Below are 21288 nucleotides of genomic sequence, written 5' to 3'. Positions count from 1 at the left end.
AATAGGTGAAGCGCGAAGGTAGAAAAGATAGGTGCGCTCGAACCGAAGTCGAGCAGTCGCGGCCGATTTTCGGCCAGCCCAGCCGGTTCAAGGTAGAAAGAACGGGTTGTTTCTTTTTGAATTCGGCCGGTCGCGTCGGAGGCGGTGTCGGCGCGGCAGCAGGTGGAAACGCTTGTAAAGCAAAGCCGACGGAGGTGGCAATGGCGGAGCGTATTGGGAGAACTGGTTTGCTGGCGACACGGCGCGGACACGACGCGGAGACGGAACGGAACGGAACGGAACGGTGTGGCACGGAATGGTGGGGGGTGATCCGTTTCGCGGCGTGGCGCGGCGCGGCGGCGTCGCGACGTGGGGGAAAGCTTGGCAGCGACAAGTGATCGTTTACAGTTATAGTCAGTCCGGATCGGGCGCTCGGTTAGCCGAGACTACTTATTCCGTGCTAAGCGTAGCTCCAACAACCGATCCCGATTTGTCGAGCCGGTATTAAACGCGACGTCGCCACTTACGATCGCGACCGTATCGAGAAGAGAATTCGAGAGTGAAGTGTGTCCGTCCACCCTTGGAGCTTTTATTCTCCCTTAAGGGCATCGTTTCCCCAGGATAAGTTTGCTCTTTCGGCCTCGGTTCTACCCTGTGGCCCCGAGTTTTTCGTGTTCCCGAATCCCGCTGGCCCTCACCACCTGCGCAAAACCTGTGGAATCTCGACGAAATCGAATCGAGCACAATTAACGGTACACACACACACACATACATTGGTGGATAGCAGACGCAACGATCGCGCGGACGAAACGACAGCGTCGGCAATGTGTACGTCATCGGCGGCATTCGTGGGTTCATTGTGACGATTAATTGGATACGGGCGCGAGTTATCGAGTCGACCTGCTCTTTTCTACCCTTTTCATTTCCACCTTTATCCGCTTCCCCCTCGTTCACTTTGCACCGCTTCCTTCTCTATAACGATCCTAATACTTTCTAACCAATCAGGGTGCAACTTTCTTCTCCTTCAGAGAAAAGAAAATAGAGTAACGTTCTTATTTCGTTTATGTTTATCTATGCTCATCCAAGATAGTGCGTTCTCTTTGTTTCGCTTCCCTAACGACAACCGGGCAAGAAAAGCGACGCGACGCGACGCTTCGTTACGATTCACGTAAGAATGCACGCCGACGAGTAGGTACGGTCACTCGCACGCGGATGTGACCTCGTAACGCTCTCCGAGGACTTCGAGAGGATCTCGATGGAAATGGAAAATGGTAAATGGAAAGGAAGAGACCGATCCTCCTCCGCGTACGTTTCCGTTGCGTGCTAGAATTTTTTTTTTTTTTTTTTTTTTTTTTATACTTTTCCTTGTTCTCGCGTCGCGACGTACGCGACGTATACAGAACCGCGCAGCCTTTGCTGACTCACTTGTTGCTTGCCGCAAGAAACAGGAATTCCCGAATACCAATCGTGGCGTTGACTCGTCTTTGATATATCATTTAGAACTCGTGGCAGTACGTATACCGGGAATTCCTCGCACGTGACTGGAAACGCGCTAGTTTCGGAGTTTTGCATCGATCGCTTCGAAGAATCCGACGCGCTTCCGGTTTCTCTTGATTTTCAAAGAAGAATAATGAAATTTTTGCGATCGCCGGTTCTCGTACGCAGCCACGGTGGGAAAGAGGCTCGCGAGTTTCGGAGCAAGTTAACTATACACGGTACGCGGTGAGAAGAGAAAATCTCTCTCATCGTACGCTCTGTTTTGCCGCTTCCGCGAACCTTCTTTTCGCCTCATCCTCCTCCCCCATGTGACAGAAACTCGGATTTCGTTTCAGATATTCTCTCATTTGCCATCCAAAATTTAAATGAATCATTTTTAATAGCAACCAATGTTTCTCGTGAATCCATTTTCTAAATATAGATAAACGATAGATGAAGAAAGAAATATGAATATGCATAACATGGCTGTCGTGTGAGCGGATTTTTGGTATCTGAACACCACTCGCTCTATCGCCAGGCGAATTCAAAGTTTCCAACGATCGCTCGAAGCATTTTAAATCGCGTTCACCGTTACGGAGCCAGTGTGTTTCAAACGATTACGCAACACCATAACTAAAAATACCGGAACGGTATCGAGTTAGACGATAATTCCTTGGATTCTACGGTTAAGAACGTAAGAAAGCAATAACGGCGCTGAAGAAGGAGGGAAAATGCCGCTACTTGCACGATTCGTTTGTCGTTTCCGCGAGATTCCTCTTCCATTCATGAATACGAATCAACAATGACAACGCGTGAACGCACCTTCTGTTTTCATTCATAAATCTTATCCCGTTGCAAATGTATGGATCGATGAAAAGAAGAAGGGAACGTAAGCAAGTATCCGAAAGGGTTAAAAATATTCGCTCGGATTCGGATTAGAGCAGAAACTCGAAACGCGCGTGAATTTCTCCTCCGATCGACTGTTTGCATAAAAATATCTTCCACGCTCGTTAACGTTGATAACTTGCAGACGTACGCGAAATAGATTCGTTTCGGTTGAAATCGAGTTAGAGTAGATGAAAAGGCAGCGTGGAAACGCGCAACAGGTCCTCTCGATCAACCGGAGACAGTTCAATTTTCTGTCGTTTCGTCTCGCGCGAGATAAATCGTAAAAGTTGTTTTCCTCGCACTATCCGCAACGATAGCCTACAACTTTCTCCCCATCAACGAATAATTTCCACGTGTTGCGCAGATAGCGCCTTCCTGCTGGCGATCGAAGGCAATTTCATCGGATGCCCGAGGGAATTCCCGAATGGAACGCGATCACCGCTATGGATCAATCGAGTTTATAGTTGAAAGTAACGCCGAGGCAGAATTTAAGTGAACCAGATGAAGCTTGTGTAAATTGAACCGAGAAGAAAAGTGTCGTGTATTAAGAAGAAGAAGAAGAAAAAGAAATAAACGTAAAATAGAAGAAACGAAAGGAGGAATAATAAACAGTGCCTGTTGGAAAAAAGTGTGAATTGTTCGCGCTTAATTAGAAGAAAGAAAGAAAGGGAATATTTTTCTAGAACCCCGTCAACTTTCTTAAGGAATTTTCAGTGTCCTAGCAACGAATCCGCTTCTTCCATGAACAGAGACCGGAGATAATCGCACGTACCTCACCCAGGACCGCCGACTTCCAAGGTAAATATACCACCTGTTTTGCCTTCGTTCCGTTTCACCTTTAATGCCCACGCGTTTCTGATCGAGCAGAAATACCGTGCACGCGTGCATTCATCTACGTTTGCATAGCAATGCACATTTTTGCAATACAACCGTGCATTCCCGTGTCTCGATGAACAGAAAAACGTAGAGGAAAAATGAAAGAAGAGGCACGAGGCAGAAGCACGCGTCAGATTTTCCTTCGATTACGTTTCGAGTACAACGGAACGTAAATGAAGAATGAAATTGCGATACGAAACGTATAACACAGTTTATTTCAATCAGTTTCACTTTCGTCCAATATTTTATATGGAGTTTCCCCCTGCCTCGGCGTTACAATGAAACACAAACGCGATATTACACTATCTGTGCTGTAGATTATACTGTCCACGATAAGTGTTCAGCCGAAGGTTATCGTTCACTATCGACACCGGTTCGATCATTCATTAACCATATTGTAATCCTTGCCGACAACTTTACCAACCATCTCTTCCCGTCAGTTTCTTCGAAAATGGACACTTTCGCTACGAAACATTCCAAAATCCTTGTAATTAAATTTGCAGCAATCAAACGTTTTCTCTTGGAAATAATACAAAAGTTAAAAATTACGCTTAAGAAAAGTTTAAAAAGTTTCACGGTTCTTCTATAATTTAGATTTAAAGTACACGAGTACTCGAAGCTTTTGCTTAATACGAATAGGAATCCAGAGCGATCTTGAAATATTCAGAGTGGAAATGAGTATCCAGATATCCGATTATTTATGCAGGGGTTAAACGATCTCTGTCGAGAAATAGAGAGCCACGGATATACTTTATGATTAGTGAAATCACTTCGTATAGCGGGCAAGAGACCTTTTCGACCGCTTCTCGACGCCAATAGCAGTGAAAGGGTTCAATTTCGTTCCGCATGCTTTCCTTTCTCAAAAGATTATTGTTAGATTAGTGTAGCAGAGTGGTGTTTTATAATGTACAGTGTATAGGATGCGTCGAAAAAGCGTACGAGCAGCGTTACATGTAGCTGCAATCCGGTCGCTCGACTTTCTCCGACTCTCGATTGAAATGTGCACGAGAATTTATAAGGGGAATAGCGATTTCAAGATTGAAATACGGATCTATGTATCTTCGAAATGCAACCGATACGCTTTTTTAATGTGCTGATACTTGTAACGAATTAATTAATTTTTAAGAAACGATGAAAATTGTTTTTCTCGTGCCGTTGACATTATCGCAGATACAAACGGGAGGTAAAAGGAAAATTTCTTGTTTCGTACAGTGCGTTATCGTTTTTATGTGGAATTGTTATCGTTATCGCGAAAACCCAGCTGTTTGTACAACCGAGAGCAACTAGGTAGCGCAGCGCGTAAGTGTAGTAGGTGGTATAGGTTTTGAAACGGCGATATAGTACGGTTTGCGTGTACCATCGATCCGATAACACGAGTAACCCATTAAAAAGAACACAGGAAACGACTTTTGGCCCAGATTAGTAGCCGGGGATTTGCATATAAAGGCCGTTCCAACGACCCGTTCTTCCACCTATACCGAACCAAATAAAATGGTAATATTTTAATCTACCAAGGCATTTAATCCACCGGTGTATTTATACTTTATCTGAATATTTATTCATTTCTCCGATCTTTTTATAAGAAACACTGGCCTGTATTAATTATTTTTCTTACTGATTGAAAGTAAGAAACAAATGAACTATTAAATACCGCCATTGGAACAGTAGGAAAATGCGGAAGAAGATATAATTGTACATAAATTATGATTATCCTTCGTAATCAAGGATACGGAATTACAATAATTACCTTCGACGCATCTATTTTTCAAACAAAGAGAAAGTAAATACCCTGATTGTGAATAAATTGCTATATAATAATAACGTTACACGTAAGTGTAAAAATAATTTTTCTTTATCAATTTTACTAACGACCATGAAAACTCTGTAAAAATGCAGTGTACGTTTTTTTGTTTAAAATATATAAAATTATTTTCTTCAACAGTTTTTTCATTGTTTCCTACTTTCGGTGACCAGCCATGTGATCAAATTGATTTATGAACTCCCAGATTAAAAATAATAATCATTGTCTTGCGCACTCGTATATTGATAATTACAATAATTAATATTAAAGTGGCGTGCTTTACGAGCGCGACGATGTAGAGATTATGCGAAGAGTCAGCCATAGATTGCTTTCAAACCTCGTGTCATAACATCTGTCTCGAAATCAGAAAACCGCACAGTCTGATAATATCGTTTTCGTTCTGCTTCTTTAAAACCATTTGTCGAAACAGAAACGAGCAAGAAGGCGTACGTGAATTTTTCTGAAAGTTGACATTCCCGCCACGCCACTTTGCTTTCGCGTAACACTTCTGGCTATGAATAAAATATTGCTGGAAGTTCGCGGAATTTATTGGTTCCTACGAAACTCGATGAATTCATAAGATAACTTTAAACAGCGGAGCTGATTTTTTGTCACTGAACATGTCGCGTCGTGTTTTTATCAGCGTTATCTTTGACAATAGCTACTAATCAGGGTCGAAAATAATTCGTTTATTGAAAGAATCTTTAACGAAGTGCAGCTGAATTATCCCAAAATAACAAGGTTAATTATTCAAGTGAATTTTTTACTCAAACACTTGTTAATTCAATTCCACTATAAACACGCGTTATTGCAACTAAACAATTAGTATTTAAGAAATGAAATGATATTTCTGAAACGTTAAAAGTCTGTTAAACGAAAGACACGTGTAAATTATTATGCTCGAACAATGTTTATCGAAAAATACTATTCTATTGAATATTTCCTGTTTAATTATTCCAAGTAACGCTCTCTTTAGGATAACGTGATTTCCACGAGAAGTTTTTGAAACAAAAATCGTTTATTACGAAACATGTTTCTTTGATCAACCGATCGAAGATCATCTTTAAATAACACGATGCCTTTTGCCATCGATGCAACTGTTGAGAAAAATATTCAATATTTGAAGTAAGGACATCGGGAACATTCCACGTGAATGAACTCACAGACCGGATGTCTGAGGTGAGGAAAACCACTATTATTTCCTGTTAGCATAAAAATATTTTTACCTCTGTTAATGGAACATATGCAATGAAATAAAGAAACACTATCGTTTATCACTATCGTTGAAGAGAATGTTTCATAGAATTTTTCATCACTTTTCTTTCCGCTCTTGTAATTTGACTTTATATTGAAATTTCGATGGGAAATGCTTGTCTCGTCGGAACATTTGCATCTATCAGCTGTTTCGCGTTGTAAACACGGTGCTTTCTAAAATTCCATTTATTAGACGAATCTTTCGTTGGGCAAATAGGAATACCTCCCTTAAGCACCGTCTCTTGTACAACGGTCAATTATGTAATGCTAAATTTTGTGATACCTGACCTTTTCTGTATCTGAGAAAAATAAAATTAAAAAAAAAAATTCCATTTGCGATGCTAAGAATGTTCCAAATACCTCTATGTAAGCACGCGTAGATACATATTGACGAAAGTAGCCGAAAGTACAATGAAAAATAGGCAGAGATTACTCCAGTTTAGACATTACCTATTTTGTTATGCACATATACATTCAAACGTTATAAGAAAATTCACTTGTTTTTAAATTTTAATTAATAAATAGAAATAGAAATAGAACGTCGGGTATTGCATGAAATAATACAGTACCGAGCATGGTAGACTTCTCCAGAGAAAATACCGATGTCCCGGATTCCCGGCTCTCAACCTTCCCCGTAAGTGGTCCCAGGGAGAATGACGAAGTAGGGAAGAGGGTCCCATACATGTATGTATACATAGCTCCCCACCACTCGCATAGACGTTTACGCAGGAAAATTTGAATTGATATTTATGTATCATTCTTACCCCTTACTTCTATATTAAACTTTATAATGTTTAATAATTAAAAGTTGTATTGCTTTATTTCGAAATCACTTTTAATATCAGTAATAATATCTGCAAAATTAATATATCATTTGAAAATACTTTTTTCCTTGATTTAATATGTACGTTCCCGAAACTGCTGTTCCGAATCATTTGCAAATATTTAATATTTCGTCGCGCAAGGAGATAAAGAGTCGGATTAAAATTCATAATCGAGGGAAAAAATAAAGGTGATGCGAGCAATAAAGAAAATATTCCATTGCTAGAAAGCGAAGAAGAAACAATGTGCACAGAACCATTGTTAATCTCGCATGAAAAGTTCACATTTTGACGCAAAGATAATTATTGCGACATTTGTAAATTATCGAAGCCGACATGTACGTTCGAATAACAAAAAAGAAAAAAAAACAAGTGTTCCTTTTAATTATCCAATTGTGGAATATTTGAATCGTTGATGTGCCTACTGTACGATAACTGACAGGAACACTTTTAATGTTCTATCAAAATATCACTAAATAGACGTAAAGAAAAATTGTACACTCAGAGGAATCGACTCGATACCACCTTGTCAAATTCTTCTGCATCTCGATTCTTTTCTATCCGCGTGTTTTCAATGATCACGTGTACATACATGAACAGCTCTACGTGAACGGATAACAACATAATCTATCGCATTATATCGTTAATGAATAGACACACACGTCCGACTCGAAGTACATACTTGACACGCTGTGCGACCTGAGTCGAAGTTATCTAAATAACACGGTAACGTAACGCATACAGACATACATAGATGCAAGTTTGTGGACGGTGTAATGGCCCCATGTGACACCGTGTATATGCACGTACGTCTCAGTTCGTCGTTAATAAAGTCGCGGAATACATATAGGTATTCGTCGTTTGCATTAGACGGCATTATACGCTGGCATGCATTCGGCCGTGAGTAAGAATACTTGTACGAATGTCGTTAACAGAATCGCTGCTTCGAGGACGATGACGGCGCAAAAGTGTACTTAATCGCTGAAGGATCGTATCCATTCCTCTGTACACCCGTAGCCGCCGTCACTTTGTAGCTAAATTTCCGACAAATCCTTTAGCTCGATACCTATTGATAGATTCGATTCGATGAGGATGAAACGGACAACCGTTTAACTCGATTTACGGGATTTCATTGCGGCTCCAAACAAGAATTCTGACGTCAGATAAGAATTTCTCTTCCGAACGTTTTTCTTACTCTCTGAAACAGACAACTTCCTGTTTCCAAGCAAGAACACTTCGGTAAAAAAATGGATTCATAATATTCCGTTTCCTGCTTACGGATTCATATTCCATCCGTCGACTGAGGTTAATGTGTGTGTGCGTACGCTTCTGTATAATTATGCTCTATACTAGATTCTAGGGAAATAATAAGTACCTTTTGTTAATTTTCATTGCAACTGGAGAACACTTCGCTACTTTACAAACCATTATCGTAACAGATAATGTTACAAAATACACAATTGCGTATTAGATAATTATCTTTACATGGTTACAAATAATTCGGTACACGAAGCATTGAACGTTGTGAAATTATATCACGTTACAATTGGTTACATAAATGCTGATCTAATTCGACGTATACGAGGAACTAGTTGAAATCTGTAAGTTTCTCCTGCGTGTAAACTGTTCGGTAAAGAAGATAAAAACACAGAATTATTACGAGTCAGTTTCCCCGAGGAGGCAAGAAAATCCAACTGGACAATCCAGAAGAAAGCATTAGTCGTGAACAGGCTTTCTCTCCATATTGTCTTCGTTGCTTTTTCTTTTAAAGAAGCAAGCGATATCGGAACTTGAGGAAAGCATGTCCATCTTTTCTATCCAGTAGTATCCATTTAACGTTTCACTAATTTAAATAGTGGTAATACTTGTTTCTGTAGTTTGCTCGTTAAATTACAACGACGCGTAGAATTTCAATAAATATAAAGACAAATATCCTGACTGACTCATCAACGCCCAGCCCAAACCCCTGAACCTAGAAACATGATATTCGGGTAGTGTATTCCTCTCATGACGTAAGCACCCACTAAGAAGGGATTTTTAGAAATTCGACCCTTAAGAATGTAAAAAGGGTTAAAATCTATTTACACGGATTCGTCAATATCTCTTAGGCCCGATGAGATATCGACTAGGTTTTTGCTTAGAAAGGTCACCCATACAAATGATTAAAAACATAATTCAGGATTTTGTTCTAATCAACCTCTAAAGGCGCAAATCTAGATTCAAGGATGAAGGTAATTATTTAGATTACGGACAGCACCTCCGATTTCGATGAATTTTTATTAAATATGTTGTAGAAATCAACATTTTGTACAACTTTTTCCTATTCATATAACCGCCGCTCAGCCTTGGTTTTTTTTAGATATTTTCGAAAAACTGTCGAAACTATCACACTGAATTCTGTCTATCCGTGTGCGATCGTGACAAAGTACGCGTTAGTATGGGATCGCCGTTAATAGAATTTTGCCTTTTCTACTGTTTCTGCAGGCAGCAATACTTTTCTGAAATACTAGAGATTGATCACCAAAAAAATAATACATCAATTATTACTTCAAATTCTCCAAGTTTTTATTTATGAGAGCGGGCGATGTCGCGACGGGGATGCTAGTTTTCAATAAAAATAAACGAATAACACTGCTGCTAAAAATTTCACTTGGCTGTTACCTATACACACACGTATAGTGCGTTCGGTGAACACCGACTAATCTGAGCAATAAATTATCTTAAGCCTCACGCCTTAACCCTGAACGTCGACCTCTACATTCATAATTACGTTTATTCTTTCTTCAAATAAATCACAAGTATCACCGTTGCGATATGGTTAATCAAGCGTTACCCTTTCTTCCTTTTTCCATACAATCGAAAACACTGTACTGGTACAATGTAAGTAAATTTAAAAAAAAAAAAAAAAAAACTAAAAAATATTTGCTCTGCCTTGAAAATTTGGTTTATAAAATATTGTATTCTCTTTATTAAAGAAAAAATAAATTTATTATCAAGGGTATGATAAAAGAGAAGCAAAATATAAAAATAAAAGATGGATATTGAAAAATGCAGAATAAGTTATGTTGCGCCTCGGATGTCGATAATGCTCGACCTATAGCTGCCCTTAGACCGTCGCGTTGATAAAAGCAATTACCTAATCGTAGATCGTAAAATGCAGAACGACTTAATTGCGTGCGAAGAATTCTTGGCATTGGATCAACCGAAGTCAGGGAAAACGAGATATCCCACTTTGATCGTCTTACAATTAGTTAATCTCGTTAGTTGCTTCCTCTAAACGTCTCTTTCCTTCGAACTGTTCCCCATTATCATTCATGCATACCAATTGCTTACAAATCATTTTCTTTCCTTATCTTTGTTTAATCGTTCGCTTGCTGCTTCGGTATTTCCCCATTAAGTATATTCCCTCGGCTATCGTCATGTTATACATAAGTAGTCGAGCATGCTTAAATCAGGGATACGAGTATGTAACGTGTGAAATCAAACGGATAAAAGATATCTGAATAAACGTGGATACAAAGAAATTCATTAGTTTCGAAATTAAAAGATGTTTTACGAGCTTGTAAGAATAATAAAAAATGAATGAACCAACGAAACGAAACGAATCGCCTGAAGCAAGGCAGATTAAATGCTTCATCTGGATCATCTTATATAAAAGGTGTGTTGTGTATTACGATTATGACCACATGTTTATTTTCATTCTTTAAAATTAAATTTTCCATATTCTTCTATATTTATTACACGAATCAAAGAAAATTTGTTCTTCATTTTTTATTTATTCCAAAGCAGTTTTATGAATATGCCATGTTAAACGATGTTGCAACAATGACGATAACGTGAAAGATTAAAATGCCACAAAATTCGAGAGGAAACATGAAAATTAATAATAATATGTACTTATCTACACGCGACTGATAATGATTTGGTTATTAAGGGAATTCATAATTGAAAATAAAGTTGCACAATCAATTACAGATTTAACGTAAAGGAAGCTTAACGAGGTACATAAGTACTTACTTACTAACGATAAGTATGTATTCATACATACATCTATAAGTAACTACATAATGTTGCTCTATTAGCTTGTTTGGTTTCCATGAATTGCACTAATTCAAGATATTGCCTTGAAACCTATTCTGGACTTAAGTCTTCAAATAGTTTCAATTCACAAAATAATGAATGAAATCTATGAGTTCACATAGTACGCATTACATCGCATAATATAATCTGTAAAGGAGAAACGCTAACGCGCGTATAAACACCAGAATACCTTAGCATTTTCTGAACTTGACTTCTGTTGACACCAAGTATTAACGATTGTAGCAACAACAAATTATCAAAATTCTTTTCTCGTGCGTTCACCTCTGTAAGTCTCAAACACTTGAAATAACGTAATTAATTTTCTCTTTCCTCCCAGCCGTCACAAAAATCTTTTTTCTTACAAAAGTCTCTGGTATCTTAAGTGTTATATAAATAATTTTAAGTAACGCTTAATAATTTGACGGGTCTGGTTGTTTTAACGTTATCGATTATTCAAAGAAAATTAATGTAACGACGATGTTTGATTACAGGGGGTCCACAGCGTAACTTTCCTCAGGATAATGCGAAGTCTGGAGAGGTTATCAGGTAGCGATCAAGACTGCGATCAGGAGATGTACATCGACCTGGACGACGCTTCCGTCGACTCGCTTACCGGAAAACGCAGTCGGCACCATGTCGTTAGTGCGGAGGTAAGTGGAATAAACAATATACAGAGTATTCCACCATTTCATTTGAATTACATGATGCATATATTGACTCCGGAAATGGAGCAGTTCGAAAAAATTTCAATTATTCCCATAAAATTAATTAAAGGGAAAGGGCCCATAGAAACATTCTTTCGAGGAACGTAATCAACACATGAAAGTAGATGATTGGTTAACAGGAAGATAAAATAAATAAGAATTAAAACAATGAAAGAAGAGCTTCAATTTGATTAAATTTGAGAATCTAATTAAAAATTCGAATACAGGTAGGTCTCGATTAGTACGAGTAATAAATCCCAGAAATTGTTCACATTATTTGAATTCGTACTATTCGAATATTTGAAATATAGGAAATATAGCAATACACCTAAATAATGCGAACAATTTCTGGGATTTATTACTCGCACTAATCGAGACCTACCTGTATATAGTTAATAATAAGATGGGAAAAGCATTTACCGTTAGATGACTATGCATCTGTTATGGAAATCATTTACGCCAATCATCGTATTCGTAGTTGTATTTGAAACATAAAGAAAAGTTAACAAAGTGATCTCAATTTTAGACGAAAACTTGCAACCGAACTCGATACACTCATCAACAGAAGTCATGGAATATTTTAGATAAAAATTTACAGTTCGTAGAAATGATTATATCGGACGAGTATGTAAATATTTTCCGAACCGTTTACGAATATCAAACGGCAGCTAGAAAAATTATTGTTTAAACGAGAAGTCGAAACGGAACTGAATACTTGTTGAAATGATTGAAAAGGTGGGTGAGGAGAGCGATAGTAGCGGTAGCGAGAGGAGTCCGAAACAAGCAAAGAGAAGAAATCGTGGTGGACCACCGACCACCAGGAGACGAAAAAGTGGAATTTCCGCGCGAGAAAGGAACCTAAGGAGGCTTGAGAGCAACGAGAGGGAAAGAATGAGGATGCATTCCCTAAATGACGCTTTCGAGGTAATTTTCCAATCTCTTAAAAAGCAACGTTTCCCCGAAGCATTTATCTTGTAAATAATCTTAAAGATACACGCTATTTCAATTTAGTGTCTTTATACTAAAATTACATTTTTCCGATTATCCAAAACGCTATCTATTCGTATGCTCGATATAGTTACAACACCAATCACTCAATCAATAGTACCTACGATTTTATTGGTTCAGAGATACTGTTCTTAAGTATTTTTTTTGCTCTTTAACGCTAAAACTACCAAACCAGTCAAAATGACTGGTTTCTAGTTATCTTATTTGAAATTATAAATTTTATCGAGATATTTTTGTTGAAAGGTATATTAAATTATGTTTGATGTTTTACGTATTTAATTTTCTACATTATTTTCAACTGAAAAATAAGTGTCCATCAAACGTCGGTAATTCTAATGTTAAAGTAATATCTAATCTATCATATTACCTGTACCGGATCTAAAGCGGACGTAGGCGACTTTCGAGATCTTATTTACAGATAGAAAGAAAGCGGAGTACGTAAAATAGAGAAATTCAGAGTAATAATATTTATATTTATTTATTTATGAAAGTTACAAAAGAACGATCGCCGTTTTTTCATAAGATAAAGTCGGAGTGTATTTGAAAAAATAAAAAAGGAAGATAAACTTATATATGGAACATTGTTTAATTATATTATACACGTATTTACTCTGAAATTGTCCAAGTACTTACGTACATTTTTCAAGCACGATCGATAGACGAAGTAATTGAAATTTCAATCTTATCGTTAACAATGTTATCGTTTTCAGCAACTGCGCGAGGTGATACCACACGTAAAAATGGAAAGGAAGCTCAGCAAAATAGAGACGCTAACGTTGGCCAAAAATTATATAATGGCCCTAACGAACGTGATATGCGAAATGCGCGGTGAAGAGCAGCCATACACGTAAGTAATTCGAAAATCCGTACCTATAAATTTCATTGCCGTTACGTGTGCATGAATTCGTTTGAATGTTTGATAAGAAATTCCGATGATTAATAGCAAATACGAACAACGTTCTCTCAGCTAAATTAATATGTTACACGGTTGGCATTCAAACTGCTACGCAATTTTTTAACTCCGATGCGCTTGGTAATCGATCATAAACAAATCTGTGAACGAAGATAATATGAATGCGATTATTCAAATATGGTATAAAGAAATGGAAGTTCCTCTAAAAATATTAAATGTAAGTTTTAATAATTAATTTTGTACGAAAATTATTTTAACGTATACCTGAATGACTCTATGTGGTAAGAGAGGAAATTTTCATACATCGATTCAACCTCGTTTAAATAACAAACGTTGCGCAAGAATAAATGTTCACACAAGGATGTAACCAAGTTAGAGTACAATGTCCGATTGCCATTAAACGGTCAAAGATGCGCCTCTTTTCCACATTTTCACCATTCCTTCAACGCCTCGATGCTTTCTCGTCCGTTACATTCCCCTTCTACCGTATGTATTTCGAAACATGTTTCTGTTTATGTACCGTTTTCATTTCATTTAATTCGATCGAATTCAGCACAGTAACATATAAAGAAATCCTTATTTTCAGATCACGATTATGCTTTTTGCCTACGTAGTATTTAAAGTTTTTAAAATCAAATAAGAAATAAATATTTACATACTCAAGAGCTAGTTTAATATTTCAAACTTATTTGAAATGTTTGATCTCGTTCGCTTAGTACCTACGTAAAAATAAATAACAGATCGTATCATCTATTATAGACAAGTAACGTCTCAAATATGGCACAATTGCTCAAATTTGATAGTATCGATATTCCATTAAATCAATCTGTACGATCCTTATCGAAAGCGACAAGAACGTATGATACAAGGACAAAATTATTAAATTCATTTCAATTTCATACATTGTCGTTAGGTTCATTTCATGATTATCTATTAAAATAAAAATGATAAGTAGATACTAAAATAACACTGTCCAACAAATTTTAACTTTCTTTTGACGTGCCGATTCCCATTAGGTAATTCTTATAGTGTTTTGTACGCTGATTATGAATCTGCAAATCCGTTTTGCTCCTATACGTACAGTTTTGAACAAATTTGATTTTGAAAAAAAAACATTTTTCAGATTTAAACAAATTTTCTGACGTAATTATAAAACATATTGAAATTCTATTTACACTAAAAGATTCTGTAGATTTTCCTGAATACAACGATACCTATCTTTGATACATTATAATACAATTCACTGTTGGACAGTGTAATTGATAGTTTGATCACTATAAGTACACAGAGAAAATAAGACATAATTTTGAAAATTACTATTAAAATGTTTACTAAAACCAGTAGCAATCTGAAATATATATGTCCTAGTATCCATTATGTACTTCCTGTAGGATTTCATGTGCTGATTACGAAATTATACCAATCTAATGTAACAATACCGATAATTTTTCGCGAATAATTTGGAAACTAGACCAAACCACCTATTATATGTGATGACCTTGACAATATACTTCAAGGTCATTAAAATTGCAGGTAGCTCCCTGATAATTGTAATAAATACATCATATTAAAAGGGGATGAAGATTTGTGTGTAATACGCATTCTTGTAATCAAGCAAAAGTTTAATTGCTTAATTTCTTGTACGAGTAAGTGATTCGAAACTTCTGAACGAATCGTCGACTTTCTTTCACAGATCGTAAATATCCGCGTACGTAACGTTTTTCTTTTTTCTAATTGCAAAACTAACGGCGAATAGTGGTTGGTAATGCCAGAGGAAGGTATGCATACCAAGTAAATTACACGAACGTGTTTAGATCCCGATCGCGTAACGAATCGTTGCCACAAATCTGAAGTTTCAACAGCCGCTACGCGATTGCGTGTTCACCACGACCGGTGCAATTCGAACGTCTTCATTAAAATCGATTTCGAGTTTCATCCGCGTTAGGAATGATGTATCGAACGCCAGGGAACATTATTATTTACTAACGTTAACATTCGCCGATATCGAATCGACATTCGAAAGTAAAGGCAGTATTTTATCGGCGACCTTTGCTTTATCCACCGTCGGAATACTTCGTGACTAGAATTATCTTTACTTATGCTGAAGTAAACTAACTCTTATGAACACTTCGCTTTACTTTTCACTTCGGTAAATTTCTCCCTGACAATGTTTATCTATATTCGCGAATACTTCTAATATTAGGAACCGTGGAGAGAAAATTACCCCATCCGTAGCCATTTGTTTGTCCCCCGAATGCAATCCAAAAATAACCCCCTCCCCTGACAGTGGCTTTATTACTGATGGAAATGCCATATAAGAAAATAAGGAGTAGATAGTAGTGATGTGCGCCCCGACTAGTCGGGTCGCGGTCGGTTCGGAAAACATCGGGTGGCCTCGGGCGGACGTCCGATATTGTATGTATGCATGCAGTCGGGTAGCCCGACTATTTCGGGTTCGGTCGGGTTCGGTCGGATACAGTCGGGCAGATTCGAACGAGCGCCCGCGGGCCGCGGCCCGCGACCCAACTCTCGTGTGCTTGTTAATACTTGCAATAAGCATGTGCAAAATCGGTTTTATATGAAATTTTGGAATAAGATCATTTTTATTATGTGGAAAAATAATACTTGTAACGAATTGCAAGTATTAACAAGTACATTGGGTCGGGGGCTGCAGCCCGCGGGAGCTCGTCCAGATCTACCCGACTGTACCCGACCGAACCCGAAATAGTAGTCAGACTACCCGACTTCACGCATGTGTTACCATTTCTGTGGGCGCCCCAAACCATTGGAACACCTCGTGAACAGGTCTGATCTAACATTAAAGGAGTTAGATCTACCTTAGTTAATCGAATAGTAAATCGTATGATAACCTTAATTATCTCGAGCAATCAGTTATAACTTCAATCTATATATTTCATTAGCGTGTTGTTACCCGAAAGATTAGTAAATCGTAGATCGATGCAGTTGTTATAATAAGAAAATAAGAAAAAGAAAAAGTAAAAAGATCGCGTTGTCGTGAAGATCGAAAGATAACACTGTAAGATAGCATGCGAGATATTAATATCGTGTCCGAGTTAATTGCATCATAGTTATCGAGGCTGAAATGCAGTGTCGATAAATATTGAACGATATCGAAAGTCGGTTGCTTGACACGTGTACATTTTGTTTCGTGATTTGAAAAACAATCGATTGAAAGAAATTAAACGATAAACAACGTAATTGAGAACGATCGAATTTTTGCGATGTCGGTGGTTATATCGCGCTTCGCTGCGTCTGATAAAAAGAACGGGCATATCTCGTGTGCAACGCGAAATCTATTCCGAAATCCAAAATAATTAACGAATAAGTACAACTTCTGAGTTTTTTTATTTTATTTTTTTTTTTTTTTTTTTGTTAACCGCGATAAGTGGCGATAGCACGACTTATCAGGTCGGGAGTTGTTTCGCCCGCGAAAACAAGTCTCATTAGCGGAGTACACTGAGTAAGGAAACAAGAGATAGGTTGACTTCATTTTTTTTTTCTTTTTTCTTGTGTGTTTGCCTTTTTTTCTTTGTAAATGTTACGACAATTAATTCCAACACGGACTGCACTATATCATCTACATGTAAACTGACGTAATTTATAGAAAAAAATGTCTATATTTACTAATTCTACCCAAAATATGTAAACATTTTTAGATACAACAGAATCTGATGTAACGAGTAAGAAAACAAATCACGTATCCACTTATCTGTTATTAATTTTATGTTCGAGACATAAAAAAGTTTTCAAGGCCGAAATTAAACGGTTAGATAGATTAAATAACGTGGAAATGATAAGATTCCTTGGAATGTAATTTTGTGAACTTCAATCCGAGACATGAACATAATTTGTTGGGAATAATAATGAAATCAGCAATTGTTATAAAAACTTTACTACCCATTCTTTTACTACCGAATTTGCTCGCTTCAGTAAATAAGAACTATGTGCAACATTGTAAAGATACCGATGATTTTAATTATCCCGAAGAAGTTTGACTTTGAAAATTTATCTTCGCGCCTCATTGACCCTATGAAATCATTCGAATTTGTTTTTTCATATTTTCGTATCTCTAATCGGTACATAAAATAATTTGGTATTCAATTTCAGATCATGCTGAATGCAACAGCATTCCTCATTAACGCGTAGATCCAATATTGCAACAGAATTTTCAGTTTGCAGAAAACGACATGCAGTTTCTGCATTTAATAGATGTTAAATAATAATACGATTACGTACCACGAACAAGAGGTCGAATCTACGACAACTTTGTTTACTGTAGATTCAGTCATAAAGTATCATTGAATTACGTTAATATAAAACTTAATTTACGCGTTAATAAGAAAACTGAATAACTTTCGACGATGTATTAAAAGCAAAAAGGTTATCTGATATCTGATCTGATGTAAGAACCATCATTATTTTTATTCATAAAAATAAAAGGGAAAAAAATTGTTTTTCAGATTCGTCGATGGCGAATGCGGTTCTAGCAGCGGCGATAGCACAGGCCAATTAGAATTAAGCGGTGGTGAGCAACCGGAAGAAGCATCCCCTGCATCGATGCACGAAACCAACAACAATAGCCTGCTCCACGAAGATCTAGAGCGCAGGATACCGTAGCTCGCTCGATTACGTGTTAAATTAATCGATCCTCGTTGGCGGATTCAATGAAATCGTTCGATAAAGTGTATTCGTGAAAAATCGTCTTCTCTGAACTAATCGCGAAGTAGAGAAACAAACACGAATGAACCTCGTGGGGAAAAGAAAAAACTGAGAAAGAGAAGAAAAGAAGAAAATAAGAGAAGATATTAAAATTTTATCGAATCGGTTGAAAGAATGAGAGGGAGAGAGGGAGGGAGAGAGAGAGAGAGCGCGCGCGTGCACGAAGGGGGAGAAAAAGAGAGCGAAGGAGGGAGAGGGAGAGAGAGAAAACTAATAGAGAATCGTTAAAACCGTGGTCGCAAAAGTAGTCGTTAAACAGCGGTTCGAGATTTATCGAAGAAGATGCAATTCGGCTTTTACGAAATGATCCGTCCAAGGTCGACCTCTGGAGATCTTTCGAAGGCCAACGAGGCGTGAGGTTGACAGAGAAAGAAAAAAAGACTGACTTCACGGCCAGTCAGGCTGGAAGATTCTCTTCTCTTCTTTTTCTCTCGTGTATTCTTTTTTTTTCCTTTTTTTTTCCTTTTTTATCTTTTCTGGTGACATCGGTACGTTACCTTGAAACACCTCGATCTTTCGGTTCGAAACAATACCAATGCTAAATAATCGATACCGTATTCGTATCGATCGTTAATCGCCGTGAATTTAATCACGTGCCAAATGTATTCGAACAGCCGAAATACATGTTACGGTAGACATCGAATTGATACTTATTTAAAACAAGATGGCCGGAGCTTATTGTTCCGTCCCCGGTTATTCGTATGTAACCGCAACGAATGTAGAAGCGTAATTGTATTCGTGCAATTGATTCGAAAGGAAGTTTAGAAATTTCACGAGACACTTTCACGATACGTTCACGCTTTGATTGCTTTCGATCTGAAGGATCTCGAGGTCGACGCCGAAAGATCGGATCGCATCGACGACGGTAATGATCAGTGCGACGCGAAAGTGTGAGAAACTGTGATAGAATTTCGTATTAGAACCTCGTTCCACATCGTCCTGCGAGCGACACCCTACTACATAAATACTTTTGATTTGTTTTCTTTCTGGTTATTGTCCACGGTCTGCGAGTTGGATAGCCGAAAAATCGTCGAACACGTTCACCGACGAAAGTGACCGTCGAACGAGACCCTTGGCCAACAATAAAGAAAAGAAACTGTAAAAGGAAATGTGGAAGTGATCGCGAAAATGAATATTCGGTTCGTTCTATGCGATTCAAATATCAAACGGAGAATTGAAAATAAATTGAAACCCTCGCTATTTTAACCCCACGCAATTTACGTGTCAAACATACTCAGTTGTATCTGAAACATATTTCTAATTTTAATTTATACGATCAACGATCGAGGATGCTAAATACAAAGCATATTTGCCTCGATGAATTAGTGAATACTAGTTAGCTTTGACGCAACTACTGAGAAAATTACAAAGCAGAAGGTTAAAAGTTCATCGGCTACTGTAATTTGCTGTTTCACTGTATGATTCAAATATCCGTAATCAATAGGCAGCAAAATAAATAATTTGTTACATTACATATTGAAGAAAAAGCACAAAAATGAATGAAAAAGTGTACTATACATTGCTATGAGAAAAGAAGCTCCGTTTAATTTTTCTTTCGGATAGAACGAAACGGACGTAAGTATATAAGTAAGTACGTATGTATGTATGTGTGTATGTGTGTGTGTGCGTGTGTGGGTGTGTGTACAGTGGGTCGCAAAAGTATTCGCACACCGTTTACAACAGAATACCTCATTTAAAATTGGACCAAATGACTTGAGGTTTTTCGAGAAGATATAATAAATTAATTTACTAAGATACCTATGTACTTTTGTCGTTTTAAAAAATTAAAATTTGGCGAAATCGGGAAAGAAATAGTAAAAGGCGACTTTTTAACTTTTTATCTGAGCCTGTAACGAAAATTTAAAATATGACATTTGTAAATTTAAGTGTGTTTTCACAAAATGTCGCGATTTTCAAAAATTTTGATTACTTGTAACTCTTAAGTACACTGACCAATCTCGATGGAATTTTCAGCACACGCATAACTTATTTGAATCTACGAAAGACATATTTTAAATTTTCATTATAGACTCACACAAAAAAGTTGAAAAATTACCCTTCGCTCCTTTTTTACACGATTTCAACAAATTGTAATTTTTTAAAACGACAAAGGCGTATATCTTATTGTTAGTAAATTAATTCGTATAGCTTCGGAAGAAACCTCAAGTCATTTGGTCCAATTTTAAGTGAGGTATTCTGTTTTAAACGGTGTGCGAATACTTTTGCGACCCACTGTATGTACATATGTATATCCGAAGACATTGACTTCGATGGATAACGTGTACCTTAGATGTATACATATATGTATCTATATATATTAATATATACGTGTGTGTGTTATATTAGCACATTAATGATTAATACGGAAGATATTAATCATGGATGTGACGATATAATAACTTACTGTATTATCATCTCGAGAACGGGGACCAGAGACATCGATTTAAGTTACCAAATCTCGCTGGCACGCGGGATACATAAGTACTTGAAACTAGCTTCGTGTAATCAATTAGCAAGTTTGCCTTCCCTTCTTCGGTAAAAGAGTGGATGATGCATTTAATTAGCCGTGCTAAAGGCCGATTCACGAAGCTAGTCTCGTACGACTTTCATTTCTTCCTTCTGAACTCATGGATACTTGTGTATGAACTTTCCATCGTTTTCTTCCGAATACTTAAACTTTTTCATTTTCTTTTTTCGTCTTGTATCTACCATCAGTTTAATTTACGTTGCTCGTACCGTTTCTTCCTT

The 21288-nt window shown here is 37.3% G+C and overlaps 1 protein-coding gene across 2 annotated transcripts; it reads left to right on the top strand.

Moving 5' to 3' along the window:
* The first annotated feature begins 410 nt into the window (after positions 1-410).
* On the top strand, positions 411-20607 carry LOC114876716 (class A basic helix-loop-helix protein 15-like). Of its 2 annotated transcripts, XM_029188491.2 has the most exons (6): positions 411-731; positions 2708-3141; positions 11667-11825; positions 12615-12803; positions 13598-13734; positions 18282-20607. In XM_029188491.2, exons 3-6 carry the CDS (start codon positions 11697-11699, stop codon positions 18436-18438), a joined length of 612 nt encoding a protein of 203 aa, XP_029044324.1. In that variant the 5' UTR covers positions 411-731; positions 2708-3141; positions 11667-11696; the 3' UTR covers positions 18439-20607. The 2 variants fall into 2 exon arrangements, with proteins under 2 accessions (XP_029044324.1, XP_029044325.1); XM_029188492.2 differs by lacking the exons at positions 411-731; positions 2708-3141 and having other exon boundaries at positions 11736-11825; positions 12406-12803.
* Positions 20608-21288: the final 681 nt, after the last annotated feature.

The sequence above is a fragment of the Osmia bicornis genome, chromosome 3 (assembly GCF_907164935.1).
Source record: "Osmia bicornis bicornis chromosome 3, iOsmBic2.1, whole genome shotgun sequence".
Taxonomy (NCBI): Eukaryota; Metazoa; Arthropoda; class Insecta; order Hymenoptera; family Megachilidae; genus Osmia; species Osmia bicornis.
The sequence above is the reverse complement of the archived record's forward strand: the minus strand, read 5'-3'. Positions and strand labels throughout refer to the sequence as shown.